Source organism: Entelurus aequoreus, linkage group LG11, assembly GCF_033978785.1.
Source record: "Entelurus aequoreus isolate RoL-2023_Sb linkage group LG11, RoL_Eaeq_v1.1, whole genome shotgun sequence".
NCBI lineage: Eukaryota > Metazoa > Chordata > Actinopteri > Syngnathiformes > Syngnathidae > Entelurus > Entelurus aequoreus.
In genome coordinates, this window is record NC_084741.1 from 70,554,402 (window position 1) to 70,571,627 (window position 17,226).

The 17,226-nt window shown below is 39.2% G+C and overlaps 1 protein-coding gene across 4 annotated transcripts in view; it reads left to right on the plus strand.

Annotated features, from left to right (window-relative positions):
• Nucleotides 1–17,226, plus strand: part of LOC133660433 (hormone-sensitive lipase-like) — a 242,021-nt gene that overhangs the window by 40,275 nt on the left and 184,520 nt on the right. For all 4 annotated transcript variants that reach the window (XM_062063930.1, XM_062063928.1, XM_062063929.1 and 1 more), the window contains 4 exons: nt 1,114–1,204; nt 6,780–6,925; nt 10,440–10,625; nt 11,357–11,509. In XM_062063930.1, coding sequence (XP_061919914.1) covers nt 1,114–1,204; nt 6,780–6,925; nt 10,440–10,625; nt 11,357–11,509 — 576 coding nt within the window. The remainder of the gene's footprint in view (nt 1–1,113; nt 1,205–6,779; nt 6,926–10,439; nt 10,626–11,356; nt 11,510–17,226) is intronic.

Sequence of the window (17,226 nt, forward strand, 5' to 3'; positions counted from 1 at the left end):
GTAATGAATAGAAACACAGTGATGGATCTGTGTTGTCTTCACAAGATGATGACATAACTGCATTGCACCTTCCACTGCAAACATCGTTGACTTGTTTAAGATTTAAAAAGCAGGTGTTGATAAAAGACTTCCCTGCTGTGAGATGTTACATAATGTTGGTGGTGTACGAATTATTATGTTAAAAAAAGGTAATTAAAAATGTTTTTGTTTTTTTTACATCTTTATTTACCCCAATTACATATAGTACCAATGAATACCGTTAATAAGGAATATCGATATTAGTATTGTGTTGTTGTTTATTGAGTATGTCATAGTCAGCTCCACATCATACATGTACCGGTAATACATAATATACATACATATCTCCAGTGAACAGTCTTGTGCTCAATGGCAATATTATTTCACTAAAAAGAAAAGAAAACTGAATTAAGAAAATTAAATAAAATTAAACATATCTCAAAGGGGTAATTGGAAGAAGTATAAACTTTTTGAATCCCCCCCTTTCTTACATAGTTACTTTAACTAATATCCAGTTTCTTCTGAACCACATTTTATCACATTCATCTGGATCCACATAACTCGATTTGCCCAGAACAACGTGCTTACAATTATCAATATATCATCATAAGTAAGTCATATAAGTCATTCATATTCAAAATAAGCCTACACCTCACTATACCGAACCAAAATTTTTGCTTTGTACAATTTCTTAAAATGCTCAATGTTTGAACAGTGTTAGAGCTCATCACTCAGGCTGATCCATATTTTCACCCCACAGACTGAGACACAAAAACTTTTCCTTGTGTTAAGTGCTACAGCGTGTTTATATTTTGCCGTTCCTCTGAGGTTATACCCCACATCCCATTCTATGAATAATCTTTGAATATTTGCAGGCAATTGGTAACTTCTTGCTTTAAACATGAGAAGCCCTGTCCAGTATCGGTATCGATAAAATCCTAACGATGTACATCCCTAGTCTTGACGGGAGAAGATATAGTTAATACATTGCTTATGTATCATAAACTACACTTGCTTTTTTAAAATGAAACTATGATTACACAGTGAAAAGGTGACCGTTTACTTTTTCGTCCTTCCCCAATCTCCTCCCATCAGTTCACTCCATCCATCCGACCTTCTCTGCAGACCATAGCCATCGGACTTGTAGCGTTTGGAGAAAACTACAGACGCCATCAGTCGGGAATAGGTCAGGATCGTCTTTATTGTCATTCATAGTCTGGTCTTGTCTCATCTCGCCTTGTCTCCTCCAAGTTACTCTCTGTTCTCATTGCATCTTTTAATGTGTTGGCTGGATAATGCATACTCTTCTATCCTTTGGAGTGCCATGTGCTAGCAGGCTGTCTTGTTTGTTTGTTTATTTTCCAAAAATTGTCAATGTTGTAAACACAAGAGCCTTACATGTTTTATTTATTTAGCCTTTATTTAACCAGGTAAAATCCCATTGAGATCAAAGATCTATTTTCCAAGGGAGACCTGGCCAAGAGGGCAGCAGAAAGGTTACATTAAAAACAGTAAACAACACATAAAACACCAAATTTACAACATTAAAACTTGCTCACATAACACATGTGCATACAGACAAGGTAGACTGCAATCCTTTCACAAGGGTTTGAAGTTGAAGATTCGATTGTAGGTTATTCCAAGCCTTCGGTGCTGAAAACCTAAATGCTTTCTTGCCCAGTTCAGTTCTTACTTTGGGGACGACAAATTGCAGAACATTCATTGAACGAAGATTGTGACTTCCTTGTTTATTTGTTAAAAGACAAGATAGATAAAATGGTACACACTATCCAGCTTGTGGAGACAACCAGCAGTAGCATTCATGTACAACACATCTCCATAGTCAATAACGGGTAAAAAGGTTGTTTCCATCAATTTCTGTTTCACAGTCAAAGAAAAGCAAGACTTGTTATCTTAAAGGCCTCAGCAGGATTGGGTGCTGTGCAGTATATGACAGTATCATCAGCGTAGAAATGGAAAGTTGGGTTTGGAATATTCTGTCCAAGATTATTTATGTATGGTGAATAATAAGGGGCCCAACACAGAACCTTGAGGGACACCCTTTTTCACTTGCAGTACGTCTGAGGAGGAATCCTCTATCTCAGGGGTCGGCAACCCAAAATGTTGAAAGAGCCATATTGGACCAAAAATACAAAAACAAATCTGTCTGGAGCCGCAAAAAGTTAAAAGCCATATAATTCATACAGATAGTGTGTCATGACATATAAATTGAATTAAGATGACTTAAAGGAAACTAAATTACCTCAAATATAGCTACAAATGAGGCATAATGATGCAATATGTACATATCGCTAGCCTAAATAGCATGTTAGCATCGATTAGCTTGCAGTCATGCAGTGACCAAATATGTCTGATTAGCACTCCACACAAGTCAATAACATCAACAAAACTCACCTTTGTGCATTCACGCACAACGTTAAAAGTGTGGTGGACAAAATGAGACAGAGAAAGTGGCATAAAACACGTCCTAGAGAGTCGGAGAAAGTTATACATGTAAACAAAACTACGGTGAGTTCAAGGACCGCCAAAATTAGTAGGACAAAACGGTGCTCGCCAAATACTCGAATCAGTGAAGCATGTTTAATATAAACCGTGTGCTTTATAACAATTAGGGAGGTTTATGTCATGTTTGTCCTCCTACAGAAACCATATTAAAACAAAAAATATATTTTTTTCCCCTCATCTTTTTCAATTTTTCATACATTTATGAAAAAGCTCCAGAGAGCCACTAGGGCGGCGCTAAAGAGCCGCATGCGGCTCTAGAGCCGCGGGTTGCCGACCCCTGCTCTATCTGAACAGCCTGAATTCTACTTGTGAGGTAATTTGCAAACCATCCAACTGCTAGCTGATAAAAACCAATAGCCGAAGGGGACCTATGATGGTTTAAATCTACATTTAATAACCTCCTTTTTGCTGCAAGTTGTTTGCCACAAGAAGAGCCTTGAAGGGGACCTATGATTGTTTTAATCTACATTTATAACCTCCTTTTTGCTGCAAGTTGTTTGCTTGTAAAGGTGTTCCTTTATTGCAGTTGAAAACCCTCCACACCCCGCCCTCGCCAAAAGTATCAGAATGTATATTTTGAAAATGTACACTGTACATGACAAAAATGTTATTTTATTTTATTTAAACTCACTATTTCCCGTGCTCTTTGCTGCACGACAGTGGAGGCAGGAGGTATTGCACCCTACGGTAAGTACGAAGTAGTGAGTGGGAAGTCTCACCAATTGTAGGGCTGATGTACCTTTTAGCTGTAGGCAATGTCCATGTAGAAGACTGCAGTTCTTTATACACAGTATAGTATATTTCTTCCGATTATTCAGTGTTGATTTTTGATTAGTCGCGATTAATTGCAGTAAATCACTTGGTACATACAGTACAGGCCAAAAGTTTGGACACACCTTCTTACTCAATGCGTTTTCTTTATTTTCATGGCTATTTACATTGTAGATTGTCACTGAAGGCATCAAAACTAGGAATGAACACATGTGGAGTTATGTACTATAACTGAAAACATGTTTTATATTCTAGTTTCTTAAAAATAGCCACCCTTTGCTCTGATTACTATTTTGCACATTCTTGGCATTCTCTCGATGAGCTTCAAGAGGTAGTCACCTGAAAGGGTTTTCACTTCATAGGTGTCATAGTTTCAGTGACAATCTACAATGTAAATAGTCCAGTCGGGAATAGGCACTAGGTACTATAGGTACTATAACTGAAAACATGTTTTATATTCTAGTTTTTTAAAAATAGCCACCCTTTGCTCTGATTACTATTTTGCACATTCTTGGCATTCTCTCGATGAGCTTCAAGAGGTAGTCACCTGAAAGGGTTTTCACTTCATATGTGTCATAGTTTCAGTGACAATCTACAATGTAAATAGTCCAGTCGGGAATAGGCACTAGGTACTATAGGTACTATAACTGAAAACATGTTTTATATTCTAGTTTCTTAAAAATAGCCACCCTTTGCTCTGATTACTATTTTGCACATTCTTGGCATTCTCTCGATGAGCTTCAAGAGGTAGTCACCTGAAAGGGTTTTCACTTCATAGGTGTCATCAGAATCAGAATCAGAAATACTTTATTAATCCCCGAGGGGAAATTAACATTTTCAGCACAATCCCGTTCAAGAGATGACAAACATTACAGGGAGACAGAACAGGATCAAACATTACTGGGAGACAGAACAGGATCAAACATTACTGGGAGACAGAACAGGATCGCTATAGTTTCAGTGACAATCTACAATGTAAATAGTCCAGTCGGGAATAGGCACTAGGTACTATAGGTACTATAACTGAAAACATGTTTTATATTCTAGTTTCTTAAAAATAGCCACCCTTTGCTCTGATTACTTTTTTGCACGTTCTTGGCATTCTCTCGATGAGCTTCAAGAGGTAGTCACCTGAAAGGGTTTTCACTTCATAGGTGTCATAGTTTCAGTGACAATCTACAATGTAATTAGTCATGAAAATAAAGAAAAGCTGTTGAAATGAGAAGGTGTGTCCAAACTTTTGGCCTGTACTGTAATTTAAATTAACTTAAAAAAATACCCTAATATTTTGACAGAAATGCAATTTTTTTGGTCAAAATGTCATCCACAAAACCGTTTTTAAATGTTTTACTTAGACGCACATCATAGATTTGTCCAAAACTTGGTAACAGTGTTATATAAAGTCTTGTCAGGGTGTATTTTGAAGCGACATTTCCAGTCAGCACACCAATCAGTCTCGTCACTTATGTTTGGACTGAAGTATGCATTGAATGAGCACTGATTGTATACCAACTCGCACCACCTTTCAGGTAACCATCCGCGGTTAAGGTTAAGGTGAAGGAGCATGTGCGGTCAAAGTAAATTGCGTGATTAACTCTTCTTTTATACATGATTAATGCAATAATTTTTTGTGATTGATCGCAAGCATTAAAGCATAAACAGACCTAATACATATACATGTATATATATACACAGGACTGTCTCAGAAAATTAGAATATTGTGATAAAGTTCTTTATTTTCTGTAATGCAATTTAAAAATACCAAAAATGTCATACATTCTGGATTCATTACATATCAACTGAAATATTGCAAGCCTTTTATTATTTTAATATTGCTGATTATGGCATACAGCTTAAGAAAACTCAAAAATCATATTTCAAAAAAATTAGAATATTTCCTCAGACAAGTAAAAAAAAAAAAGATTTATAACAGCAAAACAAAATCAAACATTTGAAAATGTCAATTAATGCACTCAGTACTTGGTTGGGAATCCTTTTGCACGGATTACTGCATCAATGCGGCGTGGCATGGAGGCAATCAGCCTGTGGCATTGCTGAGGTGTTATAGATGCAGTGCTCTAAAATCTCTAGAAGCGTCTGACTTGGGCTATGGAAAAGAAGCACTGGACAGTTGCAAAGTGGTCCAGAGTCCTGTTTTCAGATGAAAGCAAGTTTTGTATTTAATTTGGAAGTCAAGGCGCTAGAGTCTGGAGGAAGGCTGGAGAGGAGCAAAATCCAAGTTGCTTGAAATCCAGTGTGAAGTTCCCACAGTCAGCAATGGTTTGGGGAGCCATGTCAGCTGCTGGTGTTGGTCCACTGTGTTTCATCAAGTCCAGAGTCACTGCAGCTGTGTACCAAGAGATTTTAGAGCACTACATGCTTACATCTGTTGAAAAGCTCTACGGAGATGATGATTTCATTTTCCAGCATGATCTGGCACCTGCCCACAGTGCCAAAACCACCAGCAACTGGTGTACTGACCATGTCATTACTGTCCTCGATTGGCCTGCCAACTCCCCTGACCTGAACCCCATAGAGAATTTGTGGGGTATTGTGAAGAAGACGCTGAAAGACACCAGACCCAATAATGCAAATGACCTAAAGGCCGCTATTGAAGCATCCTGGGCATCCATAACACCTCAGCAATGCCACAGGCTGATTGCCTCCATGCCACGCCGCATTGATGGCAGTAATCCGTGCAAAAGGTAACCCAACCAAGTACTGAGTGCATTAATTGACATTTTCAAATGTTTGATTTTGTTTTGCTGTTATAAATATATATTTTTTTTACTTGGTCTGAGGAAATACTCAAATTTTTTGAGATAGTATTTTTGAGTTTTCTTAAGCTGTATGCCATAATCAGCAATATTAAAATGATAATAGGCTTGCAATATTTCAGTTGATGTGTAATGAATCCAGAATGTATGACATTTTTGTTTTTTTAGTTGCATTACAGAAAATAAAGAACTTTATCACAATATTTCACATATCTTTATAGATTGATAGAAGTCTGCTTAGGTACAAACCCTTGTGTTTTACTGTCTTTGCAAACGACACGAGAGGCAAGGCTGTATTTAGGTGCTATACACAGAAATGCTTTGATTTCAATGTTGCATGAGCAGCGTAGATGTAAAACTTTTTTATGGGGACGAGTTTGCAGTCCTGGTAGTCTGTAAAATGTTGCTGATATAGGTCTTAAGACAGATCTCTAAGGCTTGGCGTGTTCCTCATGATTATCTTCGACCCATCTATTCTTCCACCAAATTGGTTTTATTTGGACTAATCCCTATTCCCTCCACGTGTTCCTCCTGGTTCTCTCCGAGCCTTTATTTATCTCTGTTGATTAGTTTCATTCCCCTGTTTGCCATCTCCTAAACCAAACACGCTGCAATGCAAATGCAGTGACATTTATTTTCCTGTTTTGCCTCGTCACTCTTGTCTCACGTCTTCCTCCCCACCCCCAGGTGTCGCAGCCAGCTCCATCTTCACATCAGGCAAGTACGCCATTGATCCAGAGTTAAGAGGGGCCGAATTTGAGCGCATCACTCAGAACCTCGACGTCCATTTCTGGAAGGCTTTCTGGAACGTTACTGAGAATGAAGTGCTTTCGGTGAGTAAAGTCATACAGACGCACATACTTACACACTGGGTTCACCGCAGCGCTACTCGCTAATAAATGTCCCCTATAATTCAAACGTGATTTTTTAATGATGATGTAATTATTATGTGTCGCTAAATCAGTGCTTCTCAATTATTTTCAGATTTTATCTGTGACCCCCCCCCTGACTTTAATTACTAATTAGAACTTAACACTTTGTGAGTTACAGTCTCTTTGAATGCCTGGGCGCTGATGACCAGTCCTTTTTTCTTTTAATTCCTGTCACAAATTTCTGTACACATGTTCCTGTGTACTTCCTACTTCTACTGGGAAGAACACGGAGCCTTTTAATTCGATTAAGCACTGTTACCACCTGAATGCAGGCTTGTGTATCGTTCTAATATGAATACTAGATCGTAGACATACAAATTAAAATCTCCCTTGCTGCTTGCTACCCCTCAGACACCTCACTGTGACCCACTATTTGAGAAACGCTGCCCGAGGGCACCAAACATTAGCTAAATATGTCGTGTTTATCACCTACTTGCTCCACTTTTGAGAAACCAGGCACTGAAACTTTCGGTGAGGTCTCATGACGTCATTGGAAATGACACACCCCTAGATAGGTGAGCCCGTCCCCATGTATACACTGAACACTTTAGAGGACTAGTTTTTTTTAATAAGTAGTCTTTGTTACACATCATAAAGTTAAGCTCTGAAAACAATGTCAGCTATGTAGGCGCACTTAAAATCCTTAAATTTTCTCAAAAATGGACAAGTGCGCCTTATAACCCGGTGCGCCTAATGTATGGCATAATTCCGGTTGTGCTTACCAACCTCGAAGCTATTATATAATCTATGCACTTTCACCAAAGAATCACCGCCACATGTTAGGTGGACCACAAGATAGTGTTTTAAATTTTGAAAAAAATCATACGCGCCTTTTGTATGTAAATGGACCTGAATAGACCCGCTCCGGTGCGCCCTATGGTCCAGAAAATACGGTAGTCTTTGTTACACATCATAAAGTTAAGCTCTGAAAACAATGTCAGCTATGTACAATTTATATTTTGTTTATTGCTGTCAAATGATGATTTTTTTCAAATTAGAATAATCACACTACAATTTTGATTAAGATTCATCTCAGTTAATTACTTGCTTGCGTAGTTTGAATTAACTTAAAAAAGGATTCCACTATTCTGACACAATTGCAATTTTCTTGTCAGAATGTCAACCATAAACCTTTTTTTAATCCTTAGTTGAATGCACATCATTTATTTGCTCAAAACTTGCAAAAAAGTACCATATTTTTCGGACTATAAGGCGCACTTAAAATCCTTAAATTTTCTCAAAAATGGACAAGTGCGCCTTATAACCCGGTGCGCCTAATGTATGGCATAATGCTGGTTGTGCTTACCAACCTCGAAGCTATTATATAATCTATGCAACACTTTCACCAAAGAATCACCGCCACATGTTAGGTGGACCACAAGATAGTCTTTTAAATTTTGAAAAAAATCATATGACCCCTTTAATGCGCCTTATATTCCGGTGCGCACCGGACCTGAATAGACCCGCTCCGGTGCGCCCTATGGTCCAGAAAATACGGTAGGCTTTGTTACACATCATAAAATTAAGCTCTGAAAACAATCTGTCAGCTATGTACAATATATATTGTGTTTAATGCTGTCAAATGATGATTTGTTTAAATTAGAATAATCACACTACAATTTTTTGATTAAGATTAAACTCTGTTAATTACTTGTTTGCGTAGTTTAAATTAACTTAAAAACTACTATTCCACTATTCTGATACAAATGCAATTTTATTGTCAGAATGTCAAACATTAACCTTTTTTATCTTTAGTTGAATGCACATCATTTACCGTATTTGCTCAAAACTTGCAAACAAGTATGTATAATATTGCAAATAACATGGTGCTGATGAAGCAAACTTTTCCACAGAGCACACAAGTCGACCTCTCTACTAATTTTTGCACTGACTTATGCATTGACTTGATCATAGCAACCTGTGCTGCTTTTCAGGTAACCTTCATCTGTTAAGGAAGGTAAAGGAGCATATTTGATCCAAAAATTTAGTGATTCACTTGCATTTGAACATAATAGTGCAAGATACTTTGTGAGTAATCACGTGTAAAACTCTGACAAACCTAATTAAAATGCAATGCGGATTACGCAGTTTGGCAGCGGAAAAGCGGCACACGATTTATTTTTAATCTCATATACAAAACATACAACATAAGATAGCAAAAAACATTTCAATAATGAATACAACAAAACACGTCCTGGGCCAAAAATCACTTCATATTCTCTACTGCTCACTAGTGTTACCATATCTGACTTATTGTGCAGAAATATGGGGAAATAACTACAAATGTGCGCTACATTCGTTAACCATGTTACAAAAAAGATCAGTTAGAATAATACATAATGTTGGATATAGAGAACATACAAACCCTTTATTTATTAAGTCAAAAATATTAAAGTTTGGTGATTTGGTAAAATTGCAAACAGCTAAAATGATGTACAAAGCAAACTATAACCTGCTAGCAAAGAATGTACAACATTTCTTCTCAACTAAAGAGGAGAAATACAACCTTAGAGGAAAAAATAATTTTAAACATTTATATGCACGTACAACACTTAAAACTTTTAGCATAACAGTATGTGGAATTAAATTATGGAATGGATTAAGTAAAGAAGTTAAAAATGGTACTGACATGATCCAGTTTAAGAGGTTGTTTAAATTAATAGTGCTTACAAAGTACAAAGAAGAAGAATTATGAGAAAAACTTCCAACATTATTGAAAATATTCTTCATCTCAGTATGTTAATAATGACTGAATTAATTAATTACATATTACAAACTGTTGTACATACTAATTCATAGATGTTATTTTATTATATAAAAAGGTCAGTAAATGATTTTATATAATTGTAAATGCTTTGAAGTGGGAAAGGGGTAGGATTAAATAAGCTTTGCTTCTTCCTACTCCTTTTCGGGCATGATGTAAATGAAATTATATGAAATTGTGTGATGTATTATGATGTAAATGTGTTCATGTTCGAAATAAACTAAAAGAAAGAAAGAAAAGAAAGAAATTTAACCTTTATTCATTCAGGTATGGTAATTTAGAACAAATTCACATTTACAATGCAGACCTGATTGAAAATGAATAGTTTCAAACAGAGATAAAACAAGTACTACTCTTGTTGTCCTTGCTGACCCCTGCACGCTGGGTGAGTGTACTGTACTGCCTTTGTTCTCATATTAAAAAATGTATGGCATAATTCTAGTTGTATTTTTCTCCTGCTGGTAAAAGCAGCCTTTTTATCATTATGCGTTTGCACAGACTGGGGGTTCGTAATAACAGTGGAATTCAATTTATTCAGGTCATCAAGTTTCTCTTTCTCTCTACAGTGACCCGACTTGCAGTGTAACTCAGGAGCCCCTTTTTCCCCCCTGTCTTTCCCTTCTCAATTTGTCCTATTTCTCCTCCTCTCAGAGCCTCGCCAGTATGACATCTGTTACGGTCAAGGTGAACCGAGCGCTCTCTGTGCCTCCCGTGCCCCTCGACCTCCCGTTGGCAGCCAACCACGCAGCCTCTGTGACCATCGCGCCGCCGTCGGCTCACATCGGCATCGCTCCTGTTCAGATGAGACTCCTCTCGTATGACTTACGGGAAGGACAGGTACTCTCATTGCCATTCTGTTAGTGGGGTGGTGGCGCAGTGGAAAATGCAATGAAAAGACTGCATGATATAAACTAATCCTTGTTGTCTGACCTAGTTTAACACTGTTTTTTTCCACTGGGTCTTCTCAGTCATGCTTGCAAATTCAATTGATTCAAACTATTTCAGCTTTTTTTTTTTTATTTAGCATTGGTGTTTTGCTCTCAGAAAGGTGACAGCTTCTCCCAAATGTCTTCACACGTAAATCCCCGTCCTTATCACCCGCTCTCTCACGCTGTTTTGCCTTCATAGGCGTCACTGTCACTTTTTTCCCCCCCACAACTCTGCCTTTCTCTCGTTCTCCCCGCTCATCCTTCTTGTTTGGAGCTTGGCACGTAACCAGAGAAGCAATCCAGCAAACGCCTCTAAGTCACAAAAACTAAATAACACTCCGCTTTATGATGTCACAAAATGACAAACTCCTCTTTCGCTCTCTGTCTGCAGAATCTCATCAGCGCTCCTTGTTTACGTTACACAAGGAGAATTAGTGTGTTCAAGCAGGTGCACAACAGCTACAGAAGTTAATCCTACTTTCCACAGGGCCCTAACACTCGCAGTAAAACACTCTTGTTTATAATGTTTTGCCTTTTCATTGTCATTATCTGTCATGATGTGATGTTTTATATTTAAACCATTTGCATTGTTTGTTCTACGAGGATTGATCATCATTCTTTGCCTTCTGCTCTCTCCAGGACAGTAAGACGATGTTGTCTCTAACCCGCTCCGAGGCAGGTTCCATTTCTCTCTCACTGGGTATGAAGACCAAGCATCTGCCTTCATCCCCCTGCCTGCTCATCCACTTCCACGGTGGAGGCTTTGTGGCTCAGACATCCAAATCCCATGAGGTGAGATTTGTAGGGATTTAACAGGCTTTTTTTTTTTTTTTTAGGTTTTTCTAACCCTGACCGGAAGGCCATATATTACAAACCCCAAAACCAGTGAAGTTGGCACGTCGTGTAAATCGTAAATAAAAACAGAATACAATGATTTGCAAATCCTTTTCAACCTACATTCATGTGAATTCACTGCAAAGACAAGCTACTTAACGTTCGAACTGGTAAACTTTATTTTTTGCAAATATTAGCTCATTTGGAATTTGATGCCTGCAACATGTTTCAAAAAAACTGGCACAAGTGGCAAAAAAGACTTGAGAAAGTTAAGGAATGCTCATCAAACACTTATTTAGAGCATCCCACAGGTGAACAGGCTAATTGGGAACAGGTGGGTGCCATGATTGGGTATAAAAGCAGCTACCATGAAATGCTCAGTCATTCACAAACAAGGATGGGGCGAGGGTCACCACTTTGTGAACAAATGCGTGAGCAAATTGTCAAACAGTTTAAGAACAACATTTCTCAACAAACTATTGTAAGGAATTTAGGGATTTTACCATCTACAGTCTGTAATATCATCAAAAGGTTCAGAAAATGTGGAGAAATCACTGCACGTAAGCAATTATATTACGGACCTTCGATCCCTCAGGCGGTACTGCATCAAAGACCGACATTGGTGTGTAAAGGATATCACCACATGGGCTCATGAAAACTTCAGAAAACCACTGTCAGTAACTACAGTTTGTTGCTACATCTGTAAGTGCAAGTTAAAACTCTACTATGCAAAGCGAAAGCCATTTATCAACAACACCCAGAAACGCCGCCGGCTTCGCTGAGCCCGAGCTCATCTAAGATGGACTGATGCAAGGTGGAAAAGTGTTCTGTGGTCTGACGAGTCCACATTTCAAATTGTTTTTGGAAACTGTGGACGTCGTGTCCTCTAGACCAAAGAGAAAAAGAACTGATTGTTAAATGGTAAATGGTAAATGGGTCGTACTTGTATAGCGCTTTTCTACCTTTTAAAGGAACTCAAAGCGCTTTGACACTATTTTCCACATTCACACACACACATTCACACACTGATGCCGGGAGCTGCCATGCACGGCGCTAACCAGGCCCATCAGGAGCAAGGGTGAAGTGTCTTGCTCAAGGACACAACGGACGTGACTGGAATGGTAGAAGGTGGGGATTGAACCAGGAACCCTCAGGTTGCTGGCACGGCCACTCTCCCAACTTTGCCACGCCGTCCCCATAGGTTATAGGGGACGTTATAGGCGCAAAGTTCAAAAGGCAGCATCTGTGATGGTATGGGGGTGTATTAGTGCCCAAGACATGGGTAACTCACACATCTGCGAAGGCACCATTAATGCTGAAAGGTACATACAGGTTTTGGAGCAACATATGTTGCCATCCAAGCAACATTATCATGGACGCCCCTGCTTATTTCAGCAAGTCAATGCCAACCCACGTGTTACAACAGCGTGGCTTCATAGTAAAAGAGTGCGGGTACTAGACTGGCCTGTCTGTAGTCCAGACCTGTCTCCCATTGAAAATGTGTGGCGCAATATGAAGGCTAAAATACCACAACAGAGACCCCGGACTGTTGAACAACTTAAGCTGTACATCAAGCAAGAATGGGATAGAATTCCTTCTGAAAAGCTTAAAAAATTGGTCTCCTCAGTTCCCAAATGTTTACTGAGTGTTTTTAAAAGGAAAGGCCATGTAACACAGTGGTAAAAGTGCCCCTGTGCCAACTTTTATGCAATGTGTTGCTGCCATTAAATTCTAAGTTACCGGTAATGATTATTTGCAAAAAAAAATTACGTTTCTCATTTTGAACATTAAATATATTGTCTTTGCAGTCTATTCAATTGAATATAAGTTTAAAAAGGATTTGCAAATCTTTGTATTCTGTTTTTATTTACGAATTACACAATGTGCCAACTTAATTGGTTTTGGGTTTTGTATTTTTCTGCACCCTGACTAATGTTGTTTAATATATTAGCCTGCCAAAACAACCAAAACGCATTTGTCAGCATCTCTGTGAAATAATACTATCACATGGAATGTGTGGATAATCTAATTATTTTCTAATGAATCCTCTTACACACCTTACTTCTTTCTGCTCTGTCATTGGTTGACCAGTGTCTGCTGTCTCCAGGCAACTTTTTTTTTATACTGTAATAACTTGCGAAAAAAGCCTGATTCGACATAGATGGCGTACAAAAATCGAGAAATCAAATTATTAAATTTCAATTGTTACAAATTGATAACTTGAGGCAATTGCAGCAAAGTAGAGCACACCACAGAGATTTAATCTGATTTGCTTACGAAACAACATGAATAGACATTTTTGAGGTCGTTTCTGGCTTTATTGTCATTGCACTTAAAAAATACTATGAGATTAATTTTCAGTACAACCATCCAAAAGCAGACATAATGAATGCAGTTACAGGCATATACAGAACAGGAAGACTGATGTTTCGCCACAAAAAGGTAAACATGGGAGGAGGAGAGAAAAAGCAGCTCTCATACTAAGCTCCTATGAGACTGGGCTCAGTTTGAGACCAGAAAAAAAACCTTGTACAACACAAGGCACATATGAACACGTTGCGGCTCACAACAAACTCAAGACTTGCAACAGGGGGGAGGGAGAGGCATCTGGTCCGAAGCTGCAGCCATCAGGGCGCTGCTCTGTAGGCCATCATACAGCAAAGGCGTAGGGCGGGGTTGGGGGGGGGTATGTGTGCGTATCTGTGTAGTAGTCTATAACCCTAGAGATCGCACCGCTCAGCGTTCCGACACAGAGTCGACATCCTAGCTATCTTTGAAGAAGGAGGGTAGGAATTTTCTTCAGAGCATCTTTCACTGCAATGGTCTCGCTGGGGTGTTGACAGCACAGCCTTGCCAAGGCCAATGCATAGGAAGCTGAATTGTTGAAAAGTAGTCTCGGGTCTTACGCAAAGTGTACGCTGTGTTTTACGGTGTATTATATTTTATTGATCATCAAATTTATTTATTTTTAGTTAATTTTTAGTAGAACAGCTCTCCTTAGTTTGTATTTATCTAATATTGAAAAGGTGGTCATGTCAGGTTCAAACACTGAGGACATCTATTAAACAAGACAAGAAGCAAGGAATTAAACGGAGACAGAATTAAATTTGGCTCTATGAGGAGAAACGCGTACACCTGTACCCTTGCACAGTGTTCCACGCTCTGACGAAAGATTGTACGCCTCCTCTTTTATTTGGACTTTCCCTGATTACATGGCAACAGCTGTTTAAAGGAAGGGGGTCGTAAACAGGTGCTGCCTTTGGCCACAAAACAGTTCAAAGAAAAGGTCGTAAAACAGTTCAAAGAAAAGTTTGCCTGGAGGGGAGTCTGGTCCTGCTTCCTCTCCGCTTTGTAGTTCTCGGGTCAAGACAATATTTCTGTGGATTACAATACATCAAAGAAACAGAACACCTTCATGTTGCTTCCCATCCTACACAGTGGAGTTTTACAAGCCTTCTTGGTAGGATCAAAGACAGCTTTTGTTCTCTCGCAGGGCGAGCTGAACTCAATGTAACACAAAGTTTTGTGATAACTTACATACAATTATTCTAACAGGTCATATACAGAGATTCTATCTCAATACATTACAAATTCATGGAAAATGTGTATTATGATCCGTATAGGACAGGATCCAGGTCAAGACTCTCTGCTTTAGGTGGTCTCTTAGTCTGTAAAGAACTCAAACCTGAAATAAATTAATGTTTGCACAATATGCAGGTACACATTGATATATTCACATTCAGCTGCAGTGAGTATGAGGCATACTGTATATTTGAGGAAATACCTTAAATTAATTCTGCTCTTTCTGCTTTGTGCTGCCATCTTTAATTATAGGACTTAGCAGTGATGGAGAGAATACTGTTTTTAGCTTCCTTGTTGTGTCATGTTCACCAGTAGTTGCACGCTGTGATGCAGGACAACTTTTCAGGAAATGCAATGTGTCCTGCAACTTCCTGGTTTCGCAAAAGCCACTGGAGCATGACAAAGGAGCTTTTAGAGCAGAGGCTTAGCAACGCTGTCATTCTGAATGAACTAAGACCATATAGGCCTTTCCTTTTTTTCAAGCTTTCGAGTACCTCATTTGTGTTCTCCTAGACCTAAAAAAGTAATAATCACCCAACTAGAGGAGAGACGCATCTGCCTCATGATAAGGTAAACTACATTTACTGAGGTAAACTACATTTGGACATGTTGCCAGGTCATCGCTCTTTTACCTCATAAAGTTGCTTGGACAGGAGTTCTAACACCTGGTCAAAAGATGCAGCAGCTGCTCTAGTGATGGTTGCTCGGTGATGCTGACTCATATTACAAATTAATGACTTCTGTTCACTTTAGAGTCCCTTGCAGCTCCATTTGTGCATCGTTAAAGAAGAGATGCAAGACAGGAATTCTATGGATATGTGTGAATGTGTGCGTACGAGCTTGTCAATTTTTTTTGTTGCTGCCAGGAAGTGTGCACCACAACGGTTTCCGCAGTCATGTAAAATTAACCAGCCTTGGGCAGACACTAACACTGCAACACACCCCTTAGTTTTACTGCCTTCATACTTGGGAATGACGAGCTTGCCTTGACCGGCATCAACGTTATAATAATAATAATAGATTGTATTTGTAAAAAGCACTTTACATTGAGCAAACAACCTCAAAGTGCTACAGTGTATTAAAAAAAAAAAATAAAGGTAATAAAATAAATAAAAATAAAAATAGAACAGCCTAATAGCTAGAACTAGCACACATAAATCTAAAAAAAGGCTTTTTAAAAAGCATCCACAGTCTGTGGTGCCCTCAGGTGGTCAGGGAGAGCGTTCCACAGACTGGGAGCGGCGGAGCAGAAAGCCCGGTCTCCCGTTGTTCGTAGCTTTGTCCTCGGAGGTTGGAGGAGGTTAGCCTGTCCGGAGCGGAGGTGTCGTGTGGAGGATTTGGGGGTGAGCAGTTCTTTGAGGTAGAGGGGGGCATTACCATGGAGGCACTGGTGGGTTAGTAGGGAGACTGTGTATTCCACCCCGAGTAGAACAGGAAGCCAGTGAAGGGATTTGAGAAGTGGTGTGATGTGGTCGCATTTCCGCACTCATCAGGATCCTAGCAGCACTATTCTGTAAGTACTGCAGCTTCTGGATGTTCTTGCTGGGGATCCCGACAAGAAGTGAGCTGCAGTAGTCTAGCCTGCTGTGACACATGTTGACACTCATATGATTGACAGTACGCACACAATGGACACTTCATTAGGTACACTAGCACTATCTCAGGTGATCCACACAAATTTTATCAACTGGTTTTAGGAATACCCGTTTTTGACCACACACACACACACACACACACACACACACACACACACACACACACACACACACACACACACACACACACACACACACACACACACACACACACACACACACACACACTCAATCGCCTGAGCTCATTTATTATAACCGCAGGAGTCTTACGACACTGCTGAGTTTTTGGAGCGGCTGAGTCAGCAATTGTCGAGGTGACACTAAACTATAGACGCACCTCACTTTGCCTGACATGTTCAAAAAATAAAACTCATGACAAGCCTTGAAGTCCAAAATCTCTGCTGGTTTAACCTGCAGCATCCCTTTTGTCTTTCCCCTATCAAATAAGGACAGGACGTCTTTTATTATAGACGCACATTAGAGAAAATTGAGGTGAGC